Here is a 21,692-nt window from a genome sequence, read left to right as displayed (position 1 = left end):
TAAAAGCTAATTAAATCATGCATATGCCTCCACTACTCTCTCTCTTCTTATATATATACACTCCTTACTTGCTGTTTTTAACTAGCTCACATGCAAATTATTTAATACAAGCTAGCTAGTCCCTTCCGTAGCTAAAGGTTCAAATCCTCCCTCTACCCACCCACCTTTCCTTGAGCTTTCTCTTCAGAAATTTTAGCGTTTTCTGGATTTTTTTTTTTTTTTTTTGGTTGGGATTATTAGTATGATGAAGAGAATGTGGGGAGTGTGTGGAATGGTGGTTTTGGTGTTTGGGTTGTGGAGTAGTAGTAGTAGTGTGGTTAGAGCAGCTCCACAAGTTCCATGTTATTTCATATTTGGAGATTCATTGGTGGACAATGGGAATAATAATCAGCTTCAGTCTTTGGCTAGAGCTGATTATCTTCCTTATGGGATCGATTTCGGCGGACCCACCGGAAGGTTTTCCAATGGCAAAACCACCGTTGATGTCATTGGTGAGCTTCACTTACTCTTTTTTCTTCCTTCCACGTCGGCCCAGATTTTTAATTTGCTGGTCTTCTCTCTCTCTCTCTCGCTCTTTTTATTATCATGATTATCTACAAATTTATTTACTCAAAAATATGGTTGGTTTTTTAAACTAAATATATTAGCCAATGCATAATTATTTTTGGTTTTTTTGGCTTTTTTTTTTTTATATTTGAAAGTTTATCAAAAGAAAATTTATATTTGAAAATTACTAAATTAATCAAGCTTATAATTAAGCTTTATAATTATAAAAATGGAAAGAGAGAGAACAAATTAAGCAAGATTTCTAATTTTTTTTTTTAAATTAAGCAAGACTTTTTATTTTTTATTTAAAAAAAAAATGAAGCAAGACATCTCGAAAATTTTATGAAATATAGCATTCATTATTCCTATTTTGAAGCAACATAAAATTTCAATTTTATAAACAAAAGTAAACCATTGATTCTATTAGTACCATCACTTTACACTGGAAGTTTTATTGCCTTATGTACTAGATATATTTAGTAGCAATTATGTTTTCTTTTAATTAGTAATTAAAAAAAAGAAAAAAAAAAGAAACAGTTACACATGGCGAAACAGATACCAAACACACTAATAATTCGTTGATCAAATTATTTAGTGTTTTATTTCCATTTTTAAATTCTCAACCAACGGTGGTCCCAGAAAGTAAAAAAAGTTATTTTTTATCTGTTGAAAAAGTAAAAAGGTTTGGTTAGAAAAGCATTTAATAACTCACTTAACTCTCATGCACTGTGTGAAGAGCCTTACAACTTAAATGCATGCACTGTTTTCACATGGTTGCAATGCCTACTTTCAATCTGAAATTTAAAGCACCCCCAACAAAGAAACTGAAAACAATGGTTGTTTTGGAAAACATTTTTCGTTTAATTTCTATAATTGACTTATCTTAATTATTAGTATATGAAACTTTTGTTTTCCAATATAACCATGCATGTCTCTTTCAAAACCATTAATTCATTTCCTTACAAATGTATGTACACAGCTGAGCTATTGGGTTTCGATGATTACATTCCACCGTTTGTAAGTGCAAGAGGTCAAGACATACTCAAAGGAGTTAATTATGCATCAGCAGCTGCAGGAATCAGAGAGGAAACTGGGCGTCAACTGGTGATTAATTAAACTAAACACTTCCCCCAATTAATTCATTCTAATTACTTTGGTGTTCAATTTATTAACAGTAAATTTGTTGAATTCCATTTTTTTTTTTTTTTTGGTAGGGAGGTAGGATTAGTTTTAGTGGACAGGTCAGGAATTACCAAAACACAGTGTCCCAGGTGGTGAACTTGCTAGGGAGTGAGGATGCAGCAGCTGATTATCTGAAAAAATGCATTTACTCAATCGGATTAGGAAGCAATGACTACCTCAACAACTATTTCATGCCCACCTTTTACTCCACCAGCAATCAGTATACTCCTGACCAGTATGCTGGTGTTCTTATTCAGCAATATACTGAACAACTCAAGGTTGGTACTCTTTCTCTTCTTTTTTTCAATACATAATTGTTAAGTTACTTAAAAAAAAAAAAAAAAGCCTTGGGTTATAATGTATGGATGGCAGTGATGTAGGCCCATAATGGGTTCTCAGCCCAAATGTAGATAATTATTGCAATTTTTTTTTTTAATATATAAATAAATGGTGTGTGTTCGAGAATGACTGAGTGTTTGTTTGTTGTTGAATAGTTGTTGTACAACTATGGAGCAAGGAAGTTCGTGTTGTTTGGAGTGGGACAGATAGGTTGCAGTCCAAACGAATTGGCTCAGAACAGCCCAGATGGTAGAACTTGTGTACAGAGGATCAACTCCGCTAATCAGATCTTCAATTCAAGGCTCAAATCTCTTGTCGATCAATTCAACGCCAACAATGCTGATGCGAAATTCATCTTCGTTGATTCTTATGGCATTTTCCAGGATATCATCAACAGTCCTGCAACCTATGGTAACTTTCTCATATTTTTCACTCTGCTTAATTTTCCCATTCTTCTTATTATTATTATTATTTTGCAAAATGTTATAAATCCCAAATTTTTACTTCCCAAATTTTTCTCAGATAAAGGCTAGGCAAGTGGTATCTCAATATATAATTAAATCCAACAATTGCAAGTATAATTCTAAATAAAAAAAAAAGGGGGGGCATAATTCTACATATCTTATATAATGCTACATTAACACAGACAAAATTGTGAACTCATTTGGTATAAGTTTTTTTATTCCCAAGTATTTTATTTAATTATATATTGATATAACACTTGCCTTCTTACCAGAGAACAATTTGGGAAGTAAAAGTTTGGGATTTATAGCATTTTCCACTAGTCTTGTGACACCAAAGTAGGATTAATACAATATTTTAAAGTCTCATTTAATTAGTATATAATATTATAAGATATATATGTTAATTTATGTTTGTTTTACAAATTTGTGTTGATTTTTTTTGTTCTGTGGTTTGGTTAAAAATAGGATTTAGGGTAACAAATACTGGGTGCTGTGGGGTAGGGAGGAACAATGGACAAATAACATGTTTGCCACTACAAACACCATGCGCAAACAGGAATGAGCACTTGTTTTGGGACGCATTTCATCCAACTGAGGCAGGAAACACTGTTGTGGGCAGGAGAGCTTACAGTGCTCAGCGTCCCACCGATGCTTATCCAATTGATATTCGAAGGCTCGCCCAACTCTAATTATCTCATTCTCATCCAATTCCTTATCTAATATATAACAAAATTTATATGTCTTGCTTTCATTTTTGTTCTGTTTATTTCTGCAATCGTTATTAAAAAGAAAATGTATTACTTCTTTCTAAGCTTTTAAGTAATATTTAGATTTCCAACATCCAAAAAGTTTGATTTCGGAGTCTTTTCTTTATCTTCTGTACCAACTTGGCTAAAGATGCAAAAATGAGGATACTATTATTAGTTCTTGTCCTCCATAATCCTCATTTTTATGAGAATGATTCACATGGCAGTACATTTTATTTATTTATTTATTTATTATTATTATTTTTTAATTCTGTATTGTTTCTGGAAAAGAAATGGATATTTATTATTTGTTGTACCACAGAACAAATCTAAGGTCTCAGCACCCTAGGCAATAATATATATGGGCCCATGAAGAAAGGGGAAAAAGACAATGTGGGCCCGAGCCCATCTTAAAAAACCATTCAAGAAGGACCATCTCTTGTGCTGATATGATGTGATTAGCGACAAAGCCATGAGCTCCTTCAGCAAAAATCCTAAAAGTATAAATCATTTCCCAGGATGGGACCAAAACTGTAGTTGATTTTTGTAAATCATTTCCCAGCATTTTTGCTGAAGGAGCACATGGTTTTGCCGCTAATCACATCATAGTAACAGTTAATTTCCTAAAAGTATAAATGGTAGCTTATTACTGGGGGGACCTATACTTCCATTTTTTTAATTTTTTTTTTATTTCTTAATTTTAGAACTTTTGGAATACTATAATATTAAGTTTTGGAAGGAGTGCGGGTGCATAGCTCTTCAGGCCTATATCTACTTCAACTCTGTATCCAGTTTATATTCAAATAACCTACTAGTTTTCTTGTAAAAATGAAAATAAAAATTTGAAGCAGCAGGCACAAACTCGTGATGTAATATTATGTACGTATAACGTGTATTTTTTTATTTTGTGTGTATTAAAAAAAATTATCACTATGCAAAAATACCATGCATTGTTAACCAATATTACCAGCCTATAAATACCCAACCTTGGCTAGGACTTGGTTCAAGTTTACTTTACCATTCTAATCCTCCTCTCTCTGTTTTCTTTGCAATGGCCTCTGGGATGAAATATATATGGTGGGTGGTGGTGACTATAATGGGGTTATCTATCGTAGTATCATCAACCATGCAAGAATGGGATGAGGTAGGTGAGGATCATCCACCACAAGTTCCATGTTTCTTCATTTTTGGAGACTCTCTGGCTGATAGTGGAAACAATAACCTCCTCATTACCTTAGCCAAAGTGAATTACCAACCTTATGGGATTGATTTCCCACATGGTCCAACTGGAAGGTTCTGTAATGGTCGAACCACAGTCGACATAATTGGTCCGTTCTCTATTAATTTAAATCCTCTCTTTTTTGAAACTTTATAATATATGCTAATGAAATTTGAACAATTATAGTCATATGTTTTCTCCACTTGCAGCTGAACTTCTGGGCTTTGACAATTACATTCCACCCTTTGCTACTGCTAATGGCTCTGAAATACTCAGAGGAGTGAATTATGCATCTGGGTCTGCTGGGATTCTCAAAGAAACAGGAAAACATTTGGTACGCACTTAAATGTTTGCCTGTGCTAAATGAAATATATATATTATATATATAAGTATGTGAAACTCATATTGAAATTAAATGGTGTTATTTGCAGGGAGATTGTATAAGCTTTGGTAGACAGTTGAAGAATCACTGGATTACAGTGTCACGTATAAGTGACATATTAGGAGACAAAAACTCAGCCAAAAAGCATCTAAATAAATGCTTATACTGGGTTGAAATGGGCAACAACGATTACATTAACAACTATTTCATGCCTCAACATTATCCTACAAGCCTTCTGTTTACACCAGAGCAGTATGCTGATTTTCTTATCCAAAAATATTCTCGGCAAATACTGGTAACAAAACAAAATATTATATGCATTGTAATTAATTAAATTGATTAATTGCCCTAATTAATAATTTTTTCAGAAATTGTACAAGTTTGGAGCAAGGAAATTAGCATTGATAGGACTGGGACAAATTGGGTGCACTCCAAATGCAATGTCTACTCATGGAACAAATGGCTCAATTGCATGTGTAGAAAACATGAACAATGCTGTAACATTTTTGAACGCCAAGCTCAAATCACTCGTCGATGATTTCAACACCAATTTCACAGATGCAGAATTTATCTATGTTGATGCTCATACAACAACAGAGTCCCAAAATCATAACTCTGTTCCTGCTGGTACTAACACTTACACATAACTCAATCTTTCTAGTCTATCCTTCGGAAAATATATAATATTTTTTCTTATATATATGTTATTTATTCATTTTTTTTGGTTGGTACTTTAGGATTCGAAGTTTTGACTTCTGGGTGCTGCCCGGTAAACGAGATTGGTCAATGTATTCCATCCCAAACGCCATGCAAGAACAGAGCTTTGTATTACTTTTGGGACTCATTCCATCCTTCTGAGGCTGCAAACCTCATCACTGCAGGAAGTATATACATCAAGTATCTCACTCAACTTGTTGGGAGCTTTAACAAATCATCCATATGATCTAGATCTACCATTCAAGCTAGCTTTTATAAGAATTGGGAAGTATTAATTAGTTCCTATATGGAAAACATCTTTCCCCTGCACGAGCTGCTACTAAATAAAATGGTTACACTTTCGTATTTATGTAATTCTAATTGCCGTATGGATATATGTTAATTTAGCTTATCCAATATGATCTGAATTTGTGTCCCACTAATAAGATGATGAAAAAAAAAAAAAAAAATCTCGACATGAAAGCTACTACCAAGTAGCACAACCACTATTTTGTTTATACAATTATCAGAATATATATAAATATATATACACACACACACACATCTATGAGAATCAATCTAGAATATGTGTTGTACAGTGGGGTAAGTTTTGTCGCATTTTGCAGGGTGGAAACTGTTAGGTAGCATGCATGTAGTCGGGTGAGTCAGAGATGGTAAAAAAAGCTGTTGGATTTGGAATATTGTGATGCTATACACATATAGGCCCAAATTGTATGTACTTTGGGGGTGACGTGGAACAGTGTTAAGAGTGCCTAAACTTGTGGAGGTAAAGTTTACCTCTCGTCACTTCTCATCAGCTGGATTTCTGGCTTTTTTGTGCGTGCCATTGGGTGCACGAAACCTTACCAAACAAATTATAAGATAAGTAAAGGCACCATTTACTTTTATTAAACGACTACGTCCATTTTCTCATTCTATACTCGTTTGATTATGAGGGGAGAATTGGAATTTTCTCATGAGGTGGGAATGTTGAACACCCTCTTAACTTATTCATCAAACCCTTGCATTTGTTTCCAATAAGGAAGTTACTCTTTTCTTCATCAAAAATAAGGAAGTTACTCTTTTCATAAAAACATAAAAAAAAGGAAGTTACTCTTTTCTTCATCAAAAATAAGGAAGTTACTATTTTTGTAGTGATATGGTCCATTTGTTTCCAGAATGGACCTGATATCCATTTTCTCATTCTATAATCGGTTGGTTAGGAGAGGAGAATTGGAAATTTTTTTAATCAGGTGGGACCTCATGTTTTTGACTCTTAAGTTTTTAATCCCTTGCATTTATTTCCAATAAGGAAGTTACTCTTTTTGTAGTGGTATGATTATAGTCAATGATTTTATGTTTGTTAATTTATTTTCAAGTGAAGAAGTTCGAAATTTATCCAATTAATTCACCAAAAGTAATTTATGAAACGTTTGGTAATCGTCTATCAGATAACTCCATTTTCGTAAATGAGACGGTATTATATAACTTTAAATTAATATAAAAGACCACAAAGAAAAATATTAAAAAAAAAATTTAATTAATAAATTTAAAAAAACATTTTAAAATTAAATCCTATTAAATAATGGATAAAGCTTATAGAGTTCTATTACGTCTTCATGAGAAAAGACAGATTTAGGACTCAAAATAAACCAATCTACCGTAATGTATGTATATATATGCCTTTGCATCGGTTACGAGAATAGTTGTAGAGAGTGAAGGGATAAGGATTCTGTTTAGTCTCTGTCTAGAATCACCGAAACCAAAAGCAAATTTAAAGTTCTAAATTGAAACATTACGTTTTTTTAATTAGAGACAGATTATATAATTTAAAATTATATCACCTTTATAATTAGACGATCATTCATGATTGAATTAAATATATTGAAAAACTTCCTGTTGATTTAAAAAAAAAAAAAACACCATTTTAAATTAAAGAAATAATACTTAGTAAAAGGCACATGCATAATTGATGAAGTTAATGTCAGTATGTCTTATGGTGTTAAAATAAAAATAAAAATATTAGTATGTTTTATGAGTTTTGGTAGAAGAATTTATATTACTGACATAAACTCATATACATTTACTGAAACGATATTAGGAAAAAAAAATTATTATGGAATAATGAAACATTAGTTATTTTTCTAGATGGAAATTTAGTTATTTTTTTTAATCAGTATAAAAGCAAAGAAATTATAAGCAGAAATAATATAGCTAAAAAATAAACTATTTTTTTTTTTTGGACATTAAAAATAAATTGTTTAGTGTATGAGATATTGACATATTGTATTCTTATTAACTTAATAATTTACAGGACTTTTTTATTCATTAAGAAATTCTACACAAATACACAAGATATGAGATACTAAATCCTATTTGAATGGGGACAAATCGAGTAAATCATATTTGGGGATGATTGTTATTACAAAAAAAACAAAAAAAAAAAGAAGGGGAATGATTAACAATGAATGCAAAACATAAGGACGTAAAAAGAAGAAGGAGAAGAAAATGGTTAATTAGCTGTCCAATTTTACGTATATTTGGACCGAGGCTGATCATTCAAGATCAATGTGTTATATATAAATATGATAACGCATGTTTATGCATTAAAGAGATCGAATTGCTTAAATACTAACTGGTTCTAGCTAGGTTTGAATACCCCATCAGCCGTTTGCTTTGTTTTTCTGAGTATGTTCCTTTGGATCACAATTTCCGTTTTTATTATAAATTGATAATATCCATCTTTTTTCACTATAAAAAAGTGCCTATTCCCTTAATCAATCCACTTGGTATCCGAGTATTCCTAGCTACAATGGCTTCTCAATCAAATGAATTGTTGTCTGCTTTGATTTCTCTATGTGTGATAGCTTTCATGAAAGTTTCCGTTGATGGAGCTCCAAAAGTTCAATGCTATTTCATTTTCGGTGATTCTCTAGCTGATAGTGGAAACAATAACCCCCTTAGGACATTTGCCAAAGCCAATTACCCTCCTTATGGAATTGACTTCCCTAATAAAACTCCAACAGGAAGGTTCTGCAATGGTCTAACCACTGCGGATATAATTGGTCCATATAACTCTGGCTCTCTCTAGCTCCTTCCTTCTCATCACTTTCATATTCATGTACCTACAATTCCTTGCTATATAAGTTAACTTTTCCTAACTGGTATTGATATTTCCTGACCAAATGGTACTATTTCTCATTTCAGGTCAACGTCTGGGTTTCACCAACTTGATCCCTCCTTTTACCCTTGCTCATGGCTCTACCATACTTCAAGGTGTGAACTATGCATCTGCCTCGGCTGGAATTCGGGAAGAAACTGGACGTCATTTGGTACATACAATTTTTTTTGGTCATGAAAATTAAGATCGTCTTTTAGATAGGAATTGTATTGTAAACATGCTTAAAAAATAAATAAATCAATTAAGATCGTCCTAATTATCCTATATATGCAAAGACCAGAATTGAAATTGATCACTTATTGTAATCTTGTTCTCTTTTTGTAGGGTCAAAATATCTGCTTAGATGGTCAGTTAAATAACCACAGGGCTATAGTGTCGCGCATCACTGCCTTGTTAAAGACTAAAGCAGCAGCCAAAGCGCACCTAAGAAAGTGCATTTATTATGTTGGATTGGGCAGTAATGATTACATTAACAACTATTTCCTGCCTAATTACCCAACAAGCAAAGAATTCAACCCAGATGAATATGCTGACGCTCTTATTGATCAGTATGCCAATCAACTAGTGGTCAATATTTTCTGCTCAAACAAAAATTTCTTCAATATTTCTTTTCGTTTTGCTTGCTCTTAATTCTTGGTTTCGGCTTATTTGGTTGTGTTTGTGTTTATAGTCATTGTACCTCTCTGGGGCAAGGAAGGTTGCCGTGTTTGGAGTGGGACTAATTGGGTGCACTCCAAGAGCGATATCTACGTCAAAAGGCGGTGGTTGCGCAAATGCCATAAACAATGCAGCCCAGATTTTCAATAGGGAACTTAAATCTTTGGTTGATAGATTGAATAGAAAATTCAGAAATGCTAGGTTTATTTTTGTGGATATTTTTGAAATGTCGTCTGGAGATCCTACATCTTTTGGTATAAATAACCTCGGAACTTTAAATTTTAGTTTTTCTTTTTTAATTATTTGTATGGTTATTATTATTATTATTATTAGTATTTTTAATGGGGTTCTTGAAATTGATCATCTTAATTTTGCCGATATTCATTTCAGGGTTCAAGGTTTTGAATGTTGGATGCTGCCCAGTCAATAAACTTGGTTTATGTGGTGATCATGTAAATTCATGTCCTAATAGGAAAGAATATGTGTTTTGGGATTCATTCCATCCTACCGAGGCTATGAATCAAATTACTACAAACAGATCGTTCACTGCTCTTAACCCTTCTGATGCTTATCCCTACGACATCAGCCGCCTGGCTCAGCTTACACTCTAATCACTTGGAGCTCTACATCCTATATATAGAAAGTAGACTAGATTGCTTATATCCTATACCACAGAATGTTGAATTATAATATGACAATGTGGTTTTTACAGTGTAAGAATATAATTAGCATGTGTTGTTGATAAGAAAGTGGTAATTCAATATAGAATCAAAACAAAGAGATTCATAGAAGCTTATTTAACAAGCCAAAGTATACTTGTTCTCTAACTCCATAATGGAAATGGGAGTATTTTTGAAATAGAAAGGAAGTAGATGCCCAAGTAAAGGAATAATTGTATAATGGTGAAGGGATATGGAGTCCGTTAAGTCTCTCTGTCTATAATAACTCAGATTAAAACCAAAAATAAATTTGAATACGTAAATTGAAACAACTAAAAATAGAAGAGCTTTTTAAAATTGGGAGACTAACAAGATATCCTAAGAAGTACGTTTAAAACGATAATTTATTGTCAAAATAAATGTATTGAGAAACTTCAAGTTCAAAATAATAATAATAATAATAATAAACTAATATCAATATTTAATTAAATGACCTAATATTAAAAATGCAGAGTTATAACCCATGAAGTTGCTAGCATGTGTAATGAGCTTTCCTATTAATGTCAACTTAACAAGTCACGCATATGCACCTATCTAATTCCACATATATGGTAAAACTTCTATAAAATAATACTTCTATTGAGAAGATCTGATAATAACACTGAACAACTAAATTGGGATACATTGAGCAACTATATTGGGATAAATATTAAAACGAAAGTACTAAAGTATTTATTCTTTTGTTAATTTAATCAAGTTTTAGCTGTTGGCCTGACACTCTATCCCTCCATTATGTTCGACAAGGACTTTCTTTTTCCTTGCTTTCGATTCTCCTTGGCTATATCAACTATGGTTGTTGGACATTCTAATTCTTACAATGTTCGACAATGACATTAACGTTTTTCCTTTTAGAACTGATTATATATATATGGAGGCTTGGCCCTACAAAAAATATGTGAATTATACATATATATATATATATATATATATACAAGTGGCTTTTATGCTCAACATCTGTAAGATATATATCCTATTCCTTGAACAAGAGACAGTGCTTTTATCAATTACCAAAATAGAATATAGGCAAAGTGGTGTTTTTCATATGAAATGGACAGGAAAGCTAATGACATCACAAAACTACTAAATCACAAGATCGAAGATGATAAACTTGTTAGTTGGTGTCTCTTGCAAGAGTCTTAGTACATTGCTTCAAGCATTAATGATACAAACAAGAAATCCCATCTCCCTATGCATATCATGACATACATAGTAGTACATTACAGTACTGTAAGTAGAGAATTACTGACCAGGTCCTCCACTTACAGCAAACTGCAGCTTGATTTCAACTTCATCCTAGTACTTGACAATATACTTGTAGTAGCTATCATCTGGTGTCATTTCAGCTAGATACCCTCCACTTAAACAGCAGAACATGCCAAGTCCTACCATATTTAACTGCAAACAATTAAAAAAATTAAATGTTAAATCCTTTAAGAAATTTTTGGCATACACAATGAGATACTATTTCAGAATGATATATATGCATCGTGTCAATATAATAGAGCTTGACAATTATTGTTGGTTAAGTCATCAATGCACCACACACCAGTACAATGGTTATATATAAGTTTTTTTCTCTCAATATGAAAGCTATCTAACATGACCATAAATTACACAACTTGTATTGGATTATAAGGTACTTTAAAGTTTAATTATTTTGCAATTTTACCTCTACAACTATGCATGTGTCCACAAAGTCTTCTATACAAGCACTAGCCTTACACTATACTATAGCCCATAAACTCAAAATTATTCCAATTCAATATCCATCTAAGAGAAGAGGACACATACAAAGCCATCTCAGAAGATAGAAGTACAATCTTTATGCTCTATTAAGTGTTTCAATGTTCACTGACTGCAAGCGATTGAGAATTTTTGAAGTTTAATCTATGTGTCAAGATTCATGAGGGTAGTGATCAAACGAGGTGAATCAGAAAATTTTTTGATTAAGGTTGTATATTTTATTTTTATTTTTATCTATTATTATATTGAGTTAAAGTAGATATTATTATAATTATATATAAATAGAGATTAGTTATTAAAGGTTCTAACAATGTTTGTTTTTTCCTTTTATTGTCTTAACAATACATTAATGTATTATTGACTTGAAACAGAATATATTAAGGCACAAATTACAAAAACAAAGATACCCTAAGACTTTAGGCTAAACCCTAGAATCATATTTGATCTAAATATTTTTTCATCAATAAAAACAAACCTAATGATTCACAACTTATTTCCTTGATCAATCTCAGCTAAACCACCACCAAGCATAAAAATAATTAAGCAATGTAAATGCATATGCTTACACTAATTGAAGGGCCATCTGGTCTTGGCGTGAGTACTCATTATTGGGTTGTAATGCATTGACTTGAAAATAATTCCGAGAATCGAATGGCTGAGATTGCATGATCTCATAATTTCCTCCTCCTCCTCCTCCTGCCATCATGCTTATATTCTGTTGGTTCCTCTCATTCTCTGCAATCTATTTCATCCACAAATCTCCAATTCAGCAACATTTACTACTCAAACATGCATAAACAATTACTTTGAATGGAGACAAAGAGAGAACCTTTGCTCGGAGAAGCTGATTATTGTTGTGCAAGTCAATTTCCTGCATTTGCTCATTTTATTCCAATATACATACAATTATAAATAAAGCATATGTAAGAATGTGCAAGATGAAATTTAATTTGTTACTCTTTTTTTTTTTGTTTTTTTTTTTTTTGCTTGAATCCTAATATATGGAGACATGTAGAACTTTCAGGACTCTTCAGTCATAATCCATAAAGGAAAGGTAAAGAAGAGTGAATAAAATCTTTCTTAAAAGTTAAAAAATAATGAAATTGCTTCGTTATTGTTTTCTTGGATAATGATTTCAAAGTCCAATTCCCTCGTCCCAATATTAATATATATATATATATATATATATATATATATATATATATATAATCTTCTAAGTTAATTTATAGGATAAAATATAATCCACCCAAGTAGTTTTATAGACAAGGAAGTTTTTTTATAAGAACTCTTGTGTTAAAGAAAACGTAATAAAATATAAAGATATAAAAAGAGCAAAAGGAGTACCCTTTTCTGCATGTACTCAATTTCTGCAAATAAGAGCTCATTCTGGTTGAGTTCAGAAATTACAATAGAAGAGGAGAAATTGTCAGTAGCAATTCAAGAACTGTCAAGTATAGATTTCCATACATGTTGAAATTTTTAAACAAAAAGGAAAAAAAAACCCAAATGATAAACATGCAAATATTAAAGGTGAAAATAGATACCTTTTTGGATCGGATTTTGCTAATTCCTCTTTCTAATTTACCCTCCAGGTTTTTCAGGTCTTTGAGAGACAAACTGCTTAGACATTCACCCAGCATCTCCCTGCATATTATCAAAGAGAAGACTACTAATTAATAACAAACCAGGATAAACGCATACAAAGATGAAGAATTTCTAGGTTGGGGGATCACAAAATCCCAAAAGTTACCTATTTTGTTTTTGCACACTTCCAATTTGTGAACGAAGCTTGGCAGCTTCTTGCTGGTAGAACTGAGATTAATATCCAACAAAATAACATGTATAAGACTTCTTATTCAGAAGTATTGTTTATATATATAGATATAGATATATATATATATATATATATATATATATATATATGTGTGTGTGTGTGTAATTGTGAGTTCCAGAACACAAAAATTTGCCCTCCATATTTATTGTTCTGGTTGCTATATTGTTTGCAATAGCGATGCAAGGACATTAAAATTTCAAGTGCATAATTTCCTAATGATTCTTTTGACTATTCACATTATTGCAGTAGAATTAGAAAACAACTTTGCGAATTTGGAGCCAAGGATATGCCTATTTGTGCTTTTTTTGCTATCTTGCTACTTGTGAAAAAAATTTTAAAAAAACAGAAAATTGTTTCCTTAATATAAGCATTTAATTTGAGAGGAATTGAAATAAAAAAAAATAAAAAATAAAAATCATATTTGCACTCAAAGTTAATTGATAGTGCATTACCTCAATAATAAGCCTCCAAATTTATGTGACAATAATTTCTTTTTTTAAATTCAAGTTTATTTATATTTTGATTATGTTTTCAATTTACAAAAACATCATATGATTTAAGTGATGCAAGGACTTGCTAGCAGACAATTATCTAATGTAGCTTAACTCCAAATTCAAATTTGGCCATATTTATTTCTAAAACAGTATGAGATATTTTGAAGGTATACCTGAGCATTAGCTTCAGAAACGGATCCTGTATTTGAAGAATCTGAACATGCCTTTTTGTATCTTTCAATTGTTGACTTGACACTGCTATAAAACCATTGTTACTAAAAATGAAAGCACTCTAAGTAAGTGTAAACAACATTAACATCATTTTTTCAATGTCCTTAGCCTTTGGATATAAGATTAAATGCAATCACATATCACGTGTTCTCAATGAGAGATCCAGAAAATTTTTCCAAAGGGCACCATTATAAATTGAAGCTTTGGTTTTTTAGAAAGCATATATATATATATGGTTAGGTTTATGTTCCAAGATATTTGACAAATCGTGTTGTCCATTGAACGAATTAGATAGAATGTCTATTGAATGAATTAGATGGAACAATATAAAAATCATGGATATAACATCTCACAATTTAAATACTTATTCACCCTTGATGTACCCAATCAAGGATCAAAATAATTTGTCAAAAAATATATGTATATGGCAAATTTTTCTATGTATATTGCATTTAGTCGCACTAATTGTATTACTTACTAAACTAAATAGATTTTGCTTTTTTTTTTTTTTAAGAAGAAGAAGATTATGGTTTCAATATTTTGGAATGATTGCAGATATTAAATAAATATATTACAAATTTATATATATAAAAAAAAATTAACAGTCCATAAAGCGAAAGAAGAAAAATAATTTACAAGAAGAAATTATAAATAAATATAGTACTTTGTTTTAATATATAAAATTAACAGTTCATAAAGCAAAAGAAGGAAAATAATTTACAAGAAGAAATTATAAATAAATATAGTACTTTGTTTTAATATATAATTCTTGAGTTACTACTTACTAACTAATTTTATTAAATTACTCTAATTGCAAATAATTATTACTTGTTAAAATTGATATTAATGAATATTATATTGCTAAAAGTGTGTAGATAAATTGTTACAATTATAATAAGTAATTATGACTTTCAATAAAAAAAATAAAAATAAAAGTAAGAGATGAGTAAAAATAAGAAAAGTGAGGCAAAAAAAGTACTAAAACCAAAAAAATTATAAAAAATAAAAAGTGACTAAACTGCATTATTGGTGTGTGGGAGTGAAATGAAGAGGGGGGAGGGGGGCACATTCTTACTTTCGCAGTTTAATAAAAAAAATTAAAAAGGAAAAAGAAAATTTTGAGGTGGGGAACATGGTCTTATGTAGGTCCGTCGGTGTGTGTTCTCACACAACAAACACAGTTTTGAAATGTGAGACATAAATGAAGTTTAGGAAACATATGCATACTAATTAATACTTTTGGACACCACTAGAATTTGTTTTTGTAGTTTGAAATATAGTTAGAACTTTCCAACAGTACTACTAGTTTCCTATTTGCAAGTATTGCACAATGGAGTTTAGAAAATAAAACAAAAAAACTGATTGAGCACATATATAGTTTTCAGATCATTCTTGGATTCTATGAAAAGTTTAGAGGTAAGGAAAAATGAGAAGTCAACTTAGATGGATTAAAGGGGGGAATCAAATTTCTTTAGTTAATAAACAAATCAACAGATAACAAAAATGAGAATCTACTAAGTTGTTTCAAAGCAAGGCTATCTAAGTTGCCATATGTTTTCAAATTCTAGCTTGAAAAACATCAATTTAGTACAAACATCAATTTAGTACAAAAAAGATCCATCTGCCTTTCTATTGAAAACTCCATTAACTAAGGTGGTTTTGCAAGTTTTCATGAGCACCCCAACTATAAAATGTAATAACCTATACATACATACATATATACACATGCACATAAATAAAGGGCAGAGATTTTCCATGTCATCTAAATGATCACAGATGAAATATTTTGTTTGACCGCCCCTAGCACTAGTAGTCACCAAACATTAAGCATACACATAAACGTTCGCATGGCTAATGAAGAATTAGAGAAAAACTGCTTTTTTCAAATGGAATACACTCTTCCACTCTGATTGTTTCCTCCCAATACGTAGGTTAAATGCTAAGGATCCCCTCTAAATGAGAGATATATTTCATTTTGTTAGAAGGACTAGGATTATAATCCTCATAATAAAACTAATCAGTTAACTATATTGCGTATTATCTGCGAGTGTGCGTGACATAAATGACAGTCACTATACCTTTTGTTTCACTTGGCAGGCTCATAGTATCTCTTGTACAGGAGAGGGAAAGGGGAATTAGTGCTATAGAAACATTATATTTGTGAACCATTTCTTTACAGGAATAATAATAAAATTTAAAGAATGAATTCTCCCAGTTTTATTTTGTCAATTCATTGAGGTTATATCAATCTATTATCTTGAATAGTAGTAAGCCACTACTTCCTATTCAATAAATTTTTTTGATTATTTAATTTTGTAATTTCATCAAAAATTATCTAAGTTATTTTCCAAGTAAAATTTCGAAATTTGTGAAACAAGAAAGAAGCAATTAGAATTCTGAAGAATATAAATTATCATCTTAAAACACAAAAAATTAATGTCTAAACTAAAGATGCAATAATATACCTTCGATGTTATTGTAATTAAAAAAAATAAAAATTGAAAAATCAATCCTTAGAGAAAAACATAAAACTCCTTTCATTCCTAACTTTTATACAGAGCTCGTAGTTATACATGCTGAACATGAGCTAGCTACCTCGTTCTCAAATTAAATCCAATGCAAGTAATAAGCTTTACTACTCATCAAGAAAAGAACTGAACTTTTAATTTTTTTCTCTTTATGCCCCAAAAGACTCAATTATAAATTTTCCTTGTTAGTGAAAGTATGAATGTAATATGACTAGTACATTAGAAGACAGCTGGAGTGACAAAAACTATTCATTTTCTGGAGCCAACCTGATTAAAACCAGGTTATTAATTATAATCCTTAAAAATCTTATCTAAAAGAAAATGAAGTAGACAACAAAACTAAAAACAATGACAAGACATATTAAGCCATCACCGTCAACTATTTGAAATGAAAGGATTGAAAACCCGGACATACAGAGGACCCAAGGAAATATACAACTTAATATTATTCTATTTTGACAGAATTAACTATTTAATGTTGTTTTATGTTTTTGGAGCTGCTTTGTCAAAATATAATTACAAAAATAACGTTGTAAAATTATATTTTATACTTTTATTTTATGAAGAAAAAAAAAATGATGGTTCATACTTCAGGTTTTTACCCTTTAATTTCTATCTTGACTCCCTCCCTCTGAGAGAAATAGAACCTTTTTAGTCCTTTATGGTACCTTAAATCAACTGTCATAATTTGATACCCAAAATTGAACATGAATTTAAGTTGAGGTGTTTTCCGAAACACATCGAAGTAAGTTAATCCAATTTTCATATATAATTTATTTACTTTTGAGAACAGATGATTTGATTGATATGTTTTTCACAGTGAATAAATAGTGGAGCTTTTTCTTCAATACTCAAAAAAGGAAAATGCTTTATGAAAGCTAATATTTAAGGTGGCTAGTTTTGGGCTTCCTATTTAGTATTAGCCTTGATTATTAGACTATGCATTTTTAACGGTCAAATCAACCAACTCTATCAGTTAACTCAACCTAATACGAAAACCCCTAGAGCAAAATGATAACAAAAGGGGCAGAATCTAATAAAAATAATATAAAGATATAAAATATATAATGAAAATTTCCCTGAAATATGTATAAACACATAGAATATTAATCATAGAGAGAAAGTTGAAAGACACTAATTTCAATGACACTGATACCTTAATTTCGTCGAGCCAGTGATTGGCTGCCTGAGCCATGCTGGACATCCTTCAGCAATCGATTGGCTCAACCACATATCTAAGCACACACACATTACACAGAGGATAAACCCCTCAATGCATCCTATTACCCACCTCGAAAATTACATGTATGATTTAAAAAATAGTGTTTAATATCAATTTAAAAGAACTGAAAGTGAATTTATAATAAAAAAATTTGATTTTTTTGGGTCAGAAACTCTAAGTACATCAGAGCCGTCCATTTCAAAGATGCAGAAGTAGCAGTAAGCAGCAGCAGTAAGCAGCCATAGTAAGCCAAATGGTCAGAACCAGAAACTCTCCCATTGGGCTCTCAGCTGTCGTACGCTGTCTTTTGAGACACCTGTCTTCCTCTAAAAAAATTTTTGCTTTCTCTCTCTTAAAGAAACTTTCATGAATATATTTATGCAAGAGATGTTGGGCATTCAAAACGATGCCCCAAACAGTGTGACATTATGATGAGCAATTTCTTATTGGCCCATCCATCACACTCTCTCACTCTGTGTCTGAAACTCTCTTTGCTGGTTAAATGCATTTTTACTCTTATGAGAGAGAGAGAGAAAGAGAGAGAGATCCAAGCTAAGAAAACTTTGCCGAGGAAAGATGATAAATTTAGGGTTCGTGAGCTGATGAAAAAGAGAACCCATTATAGGAATCATGACCTAGAACCCCTTTGTCAGAGACCCAAAGAGCTGAAAAATCGTGTGTGACGTGACCAAAGATTCTGTTACCCAAAGACCCAAAAAAAAAAAAAAACCAAAACCCTAACTAGACCATCCCAACTCCTAAAGATGAGTAACGAAAAAAAAAAAGAAAAAAAAATTAATAATAAAAACCCATTTAATTTTCTTGATTGGGTCAACGAAAGGAAAAATGTCTTTTGTTTGTTTGATCTGTTCAAATAGATTTTAAAGGGTTACCCTCTAAAGCCCATTGACAAATTGATTACCTCATCGAGTTTCTGCTAATGAACCCTAAATTTGGCAAAAATTTTACTGTATGAGCAAAAAATGTTCCACGTGTTGCAATGAGATTTGGGGAACATTTTTAATTCGTGTGGGTTAAGGAGAAGAAAGAAACCCTAATTTGGGTTGTGAATGCTTGTCACCTGATGCTGGTTTGATTGGTTAGAAAAGGGAGTTCCAACGTGTTTTAATGAAAACCCTTTTGTGTGGTTTGTGAACCCTAATTTTCTTTTCTTTTTTTTCTTTTTTTTTTAATTATTTTTCTCAGCTGGATCTTTGACAAGTTTTTTAATCTCTTTGAGATTGTACTTTTGCTTTCTTTGATGTGTAAACTGACGTGCTATTAAGGAAGTGTCAAGGGGATGGAGGACCTGGGCTAATGAGAGAGTGACAGCTTTTCTGGTGTAGGCATCCTTCTTAGCCTCATAGATGACATAGTCACACGAGAGACAGAGAGAGAGAGAGAGAGAGAGAGAGAAATGGAAGAAGAAAAAAAATAAAAAATAAAAAAAGAGAAATTGTTTTAACAACAATGGAGGAAAGGTAAAAAGAGCTGATATCAGAGGACTGCATACATTCCCAAACCTCTACTTGTTTGCTATTTACAACCATATTATGCTTCTATTTCTATCTATTACACCAGATCTATATATCTACCAAGCCAACAAGTGAAAAATGATCATAAACAGAAAGAAAAAACTACTTCAATAAAGCTCATAGAGGGGGGGAAAAAAACAAAACAGAAGGATGAAAGACAAGTGAAATCTTAGATAAAGAGAGAAAGAGAAGGAACTCAATCTCAACTGAAACCATAACAATGATTATGTTCTTCGTGTTTAAATCCACTCAAAGATCTATTTTGCAGAAGCATAACAAAAAAATAGAAAACAAAAAGGAAAAAGGAAAAGAAATCTTCAACCCCCAGTTACCAATATTCTATCAAACAATAAATATTTCAGCCAACTTTTTTTTTTTTTTTTTTCAAAAAACCTTTCAAAATAACAAACAGGCTTTGTGATTGGAGAAAATAAACGAAAACTTGGGCTGAGACCAAGTATAAGGGGCTTAAGAAATTGATAAAACAAAAGAAAACAAAGAAAGAAAAGAAAGCAATACCTGTTGTTGGCATACTCATAAAGGCGTCCTCTGCTAGAGAAGACTATGAGAGCAACTTCAGCATCACAGAGAACAGAGAGCTCATAGGCTTTCTTTAGCAAACCATTACGTCTCTTGCAGAAAGTGACTTGCCGATTTGTGGTGTTTTCGATCCGCTTAATCTCGATCTTTCCCCTACCCAATTTTCTTTGAGGAGAGACTGACATGGATTTGTTTTGGTATGCCATAGAGAGTTCAAAGCTGAATCAAACAGCAGAGACAGATCAATAGCTAATAAACAATTTATGCCATGGAAAGCCTAAACAAGCTTCAACTCTTATCTAACCGCTTGATCATCAAGAAATTGAAGCATGCTTTTTCAAAAAAAAAAAAAAAAAAAAATAGAACTTGAATTATGAGTAGAGAATGGCAAGCTAGTTATCCCCAAGCTCAAGAATTTATGATCAGCTTCTATAAATTTTCATATCTCATGGAGGATGAGGCAGTACTGATAGTGGGGTCAAAGTTTGGTTTTTGAAAGTGACCAAGAAGAAAGATTAAAAACCCAAAAGAAGTGAAGCAATGAAAATTAGTAAAAGATAATGTTTGAGTATTTTTTTCCCACTAACCTGGTGGGTGCAGAAAACAAAGGAGGGGGATTGGGAAGAAGGTGAAGCAGAGAAGAAGATGAAAATTGACAGAAACAGAGGGGTTCCTGCCTTTTGGGGTTTTTTCTGGAGCTCTTTCTAGTTTCCAACAAATCTGAACAGGGAAGGATGCAGAAAATGGAAGGAAGCTGGCCAAAGAGATGGGTATTTATAAAGTTAAAAACGACATTTCATCCATTTTAACTAATTTCCAAAACACTTCCAGCAACTTATAATTAATCTACTTTTTATTTTTATGTTTTCTTTTTGCTTTTTTTTTTTTTTTTTTATGTTTGTTTTTCTTTTTGGGCTATGTGGTATGTATTGAAGATGAAGCAAAAGAGAGAAGGCTAAAGATGGGAACCACTCATTGCTTTCAGACTCCCATTAACCGTTCCTTTTATTTATTTTTCTTTACTTGTTTTTATTTATTTATTTTCATGTTAACTTCTGAAAGCGATTTTTATTGGATTGATAAGATGTTGGACGGAGAAGTTGAAGACGAGTCCTTAAAGTTAATTAAAATCTCTTATGAGATTAATTTAGTAATTTTTTACTTAATGAATTTATATTCATGCTTTGACTTAATTAGGTTCCTAATCTAACATGTACGTTTTAAATGTTCTTTTTTCTCTCTCTTGCTTTGCTTTGTGTTCTTTCCTTCTTTTTCTGTTTTTTGTTTTTTAGAGAGAGGCTCAAGATAGCTTTCAAATTTCCTCGCTAGCTAGGCCTCATATGAATTCTTGACGTTGCTTAAATAGTTTCTTTGTAGTGCTCCAAATGACTTGATTTCACTAAATGCTTTATTTAGTTCAGTTAAAGCATAGAG

General features: G+C 31.7%; 4 protein-coding genes across 6 annotated transcripts; 3 read left to right on the top strand and 1 right to left on the bottom strand.

Moving 5' to 3' along the window:
- LOC107413047 (GDSL esterase/lipase At5g45670-like) lies at nt 1–3,546 on the top strand. Its single transcript, XM_048476722.2, has 5 exons — nt 1–491; nt 1,526–1,650; nt 1,761–2,006; nt 2,223–2,478; nt 2,997–3,546. The coding sequence occupies exons 1-5, from the start codon at nt 242–244 to the stop codon at nt 3,218–3,220; spliced, it is 1,101 nt and encodes a 366-aa protein (XP_048332679.2). The 5' UTR covers nt 1–241; the 3' UTR covers nt 3,221–3,546.
- Nucleotides 3,547–3,988: 442 nt separating this feature from the next.
- Nucleotides 3,989–5,942, top strand: LOC107413038 (GDSL esterase/lipase At1g29670-like). Its single transcript, XM_016020893.4, has 5 exons — nt 3,989–4,605; nt 4,706–4,830; nt 4,928–5,173; nt 5,247–5,505; nt 5,616–5,942. Exons 1-5 carry the CDS (start codon nt 4,329–4,331, stop codon nt 5,819–5,821), a joined length of 1,113 nt encoding a protein of 370 aa, XP_015876379.1. The 5' UTR covers nt 3,989–4,328; the 3' UTR covers nt 5,822–5,942.
- A 1,912-nt stretch (nt 5,943–7,854) lies between these two features.
- LOC107413055 (GDSL esterase/lipase At1g29660) lies at nt 7,855–11,413 on the top strand. Its single transcript, XM_060813682.1, has 4 exons — nt 7,855–8,659; nt 8,742–8,925; nt 8,957–8,961; nt 9,080–11,413. The coding sequence occupies exons 1-4, from the start codon at nt 8,387–8,389 to the stop codon at nt 9,383–9,385; spliced, it is 768 nt and encodes a 255-aa protein (XP_060669665.1). The 5' UTR covers nt 7,855–8,386; the 3' UTR covers nt 9,386–11,413.
- On the bottom strand, nt 11,152–21,195 carry LOC107413065 (floral homeotic protein AGAMOUS). 3 transcript variants are annotated; one of them, XM_016020925.4, is made up of 9 exons: nt 20,846–21,195; nt 20,238–20,477; nt 14,376–14,460; nt 13,625–13,686; nt 13,419–13,518; nt 13,219–13,260; nt 12,704–12,745; nt 12,441–12,616; nt 11,152–11,526 (listed from the first exon to the last, which is right to left on the bottom strand). In XM_016020925.4, exons 2-9 carry the CDS (start codon nt 20,462–20,464, stop codon nt 11,523–11,525), a joined length of 738 nt encoding a protein of 245 aa, XP_015876411.3. In that variant the 5' UTR covers nt 20,465–20,477; nt 20,846–21,195; the 3' UTR covers nt 11,152–11,522. The 3 variants fall into 3 exon arrangements, with proteins under 3 accessions (XP_015876411.3, XP_015876427.3, XP_015876435.3); XM_016020941.4 differs by having other exon boundaries at nt 14,376–14,457; nt 20,846–21,186; XM_016020949.4 differs by lacking the exon at nt 11,152–11,526 and having other exon boundaries at nt 12,437–12,616; nt 14,376–14,457; nt 20,846–21,194.
- Nucleotides 21,196–21,692: the final 497 nt, after the last annotated feature.

Source organism: Ziziphus jujuba, chromosome 1, assembly GCF_031755915.1.
Source record: "Ziziphus jujuba cultivar Dongzao chromosome 1, ASM3175591v1".
NCBI lineage: Eukaryota > Viridiplantae > Streptophyta > Magnoliopsida > Rosales > Rhamnaceae > Ziziphus > Ziziphus jujuba.
Note: the sequence above shows the minus strand (reverse complement) of the source record. Positions and strands in the feature narration are given on the sequence as shown.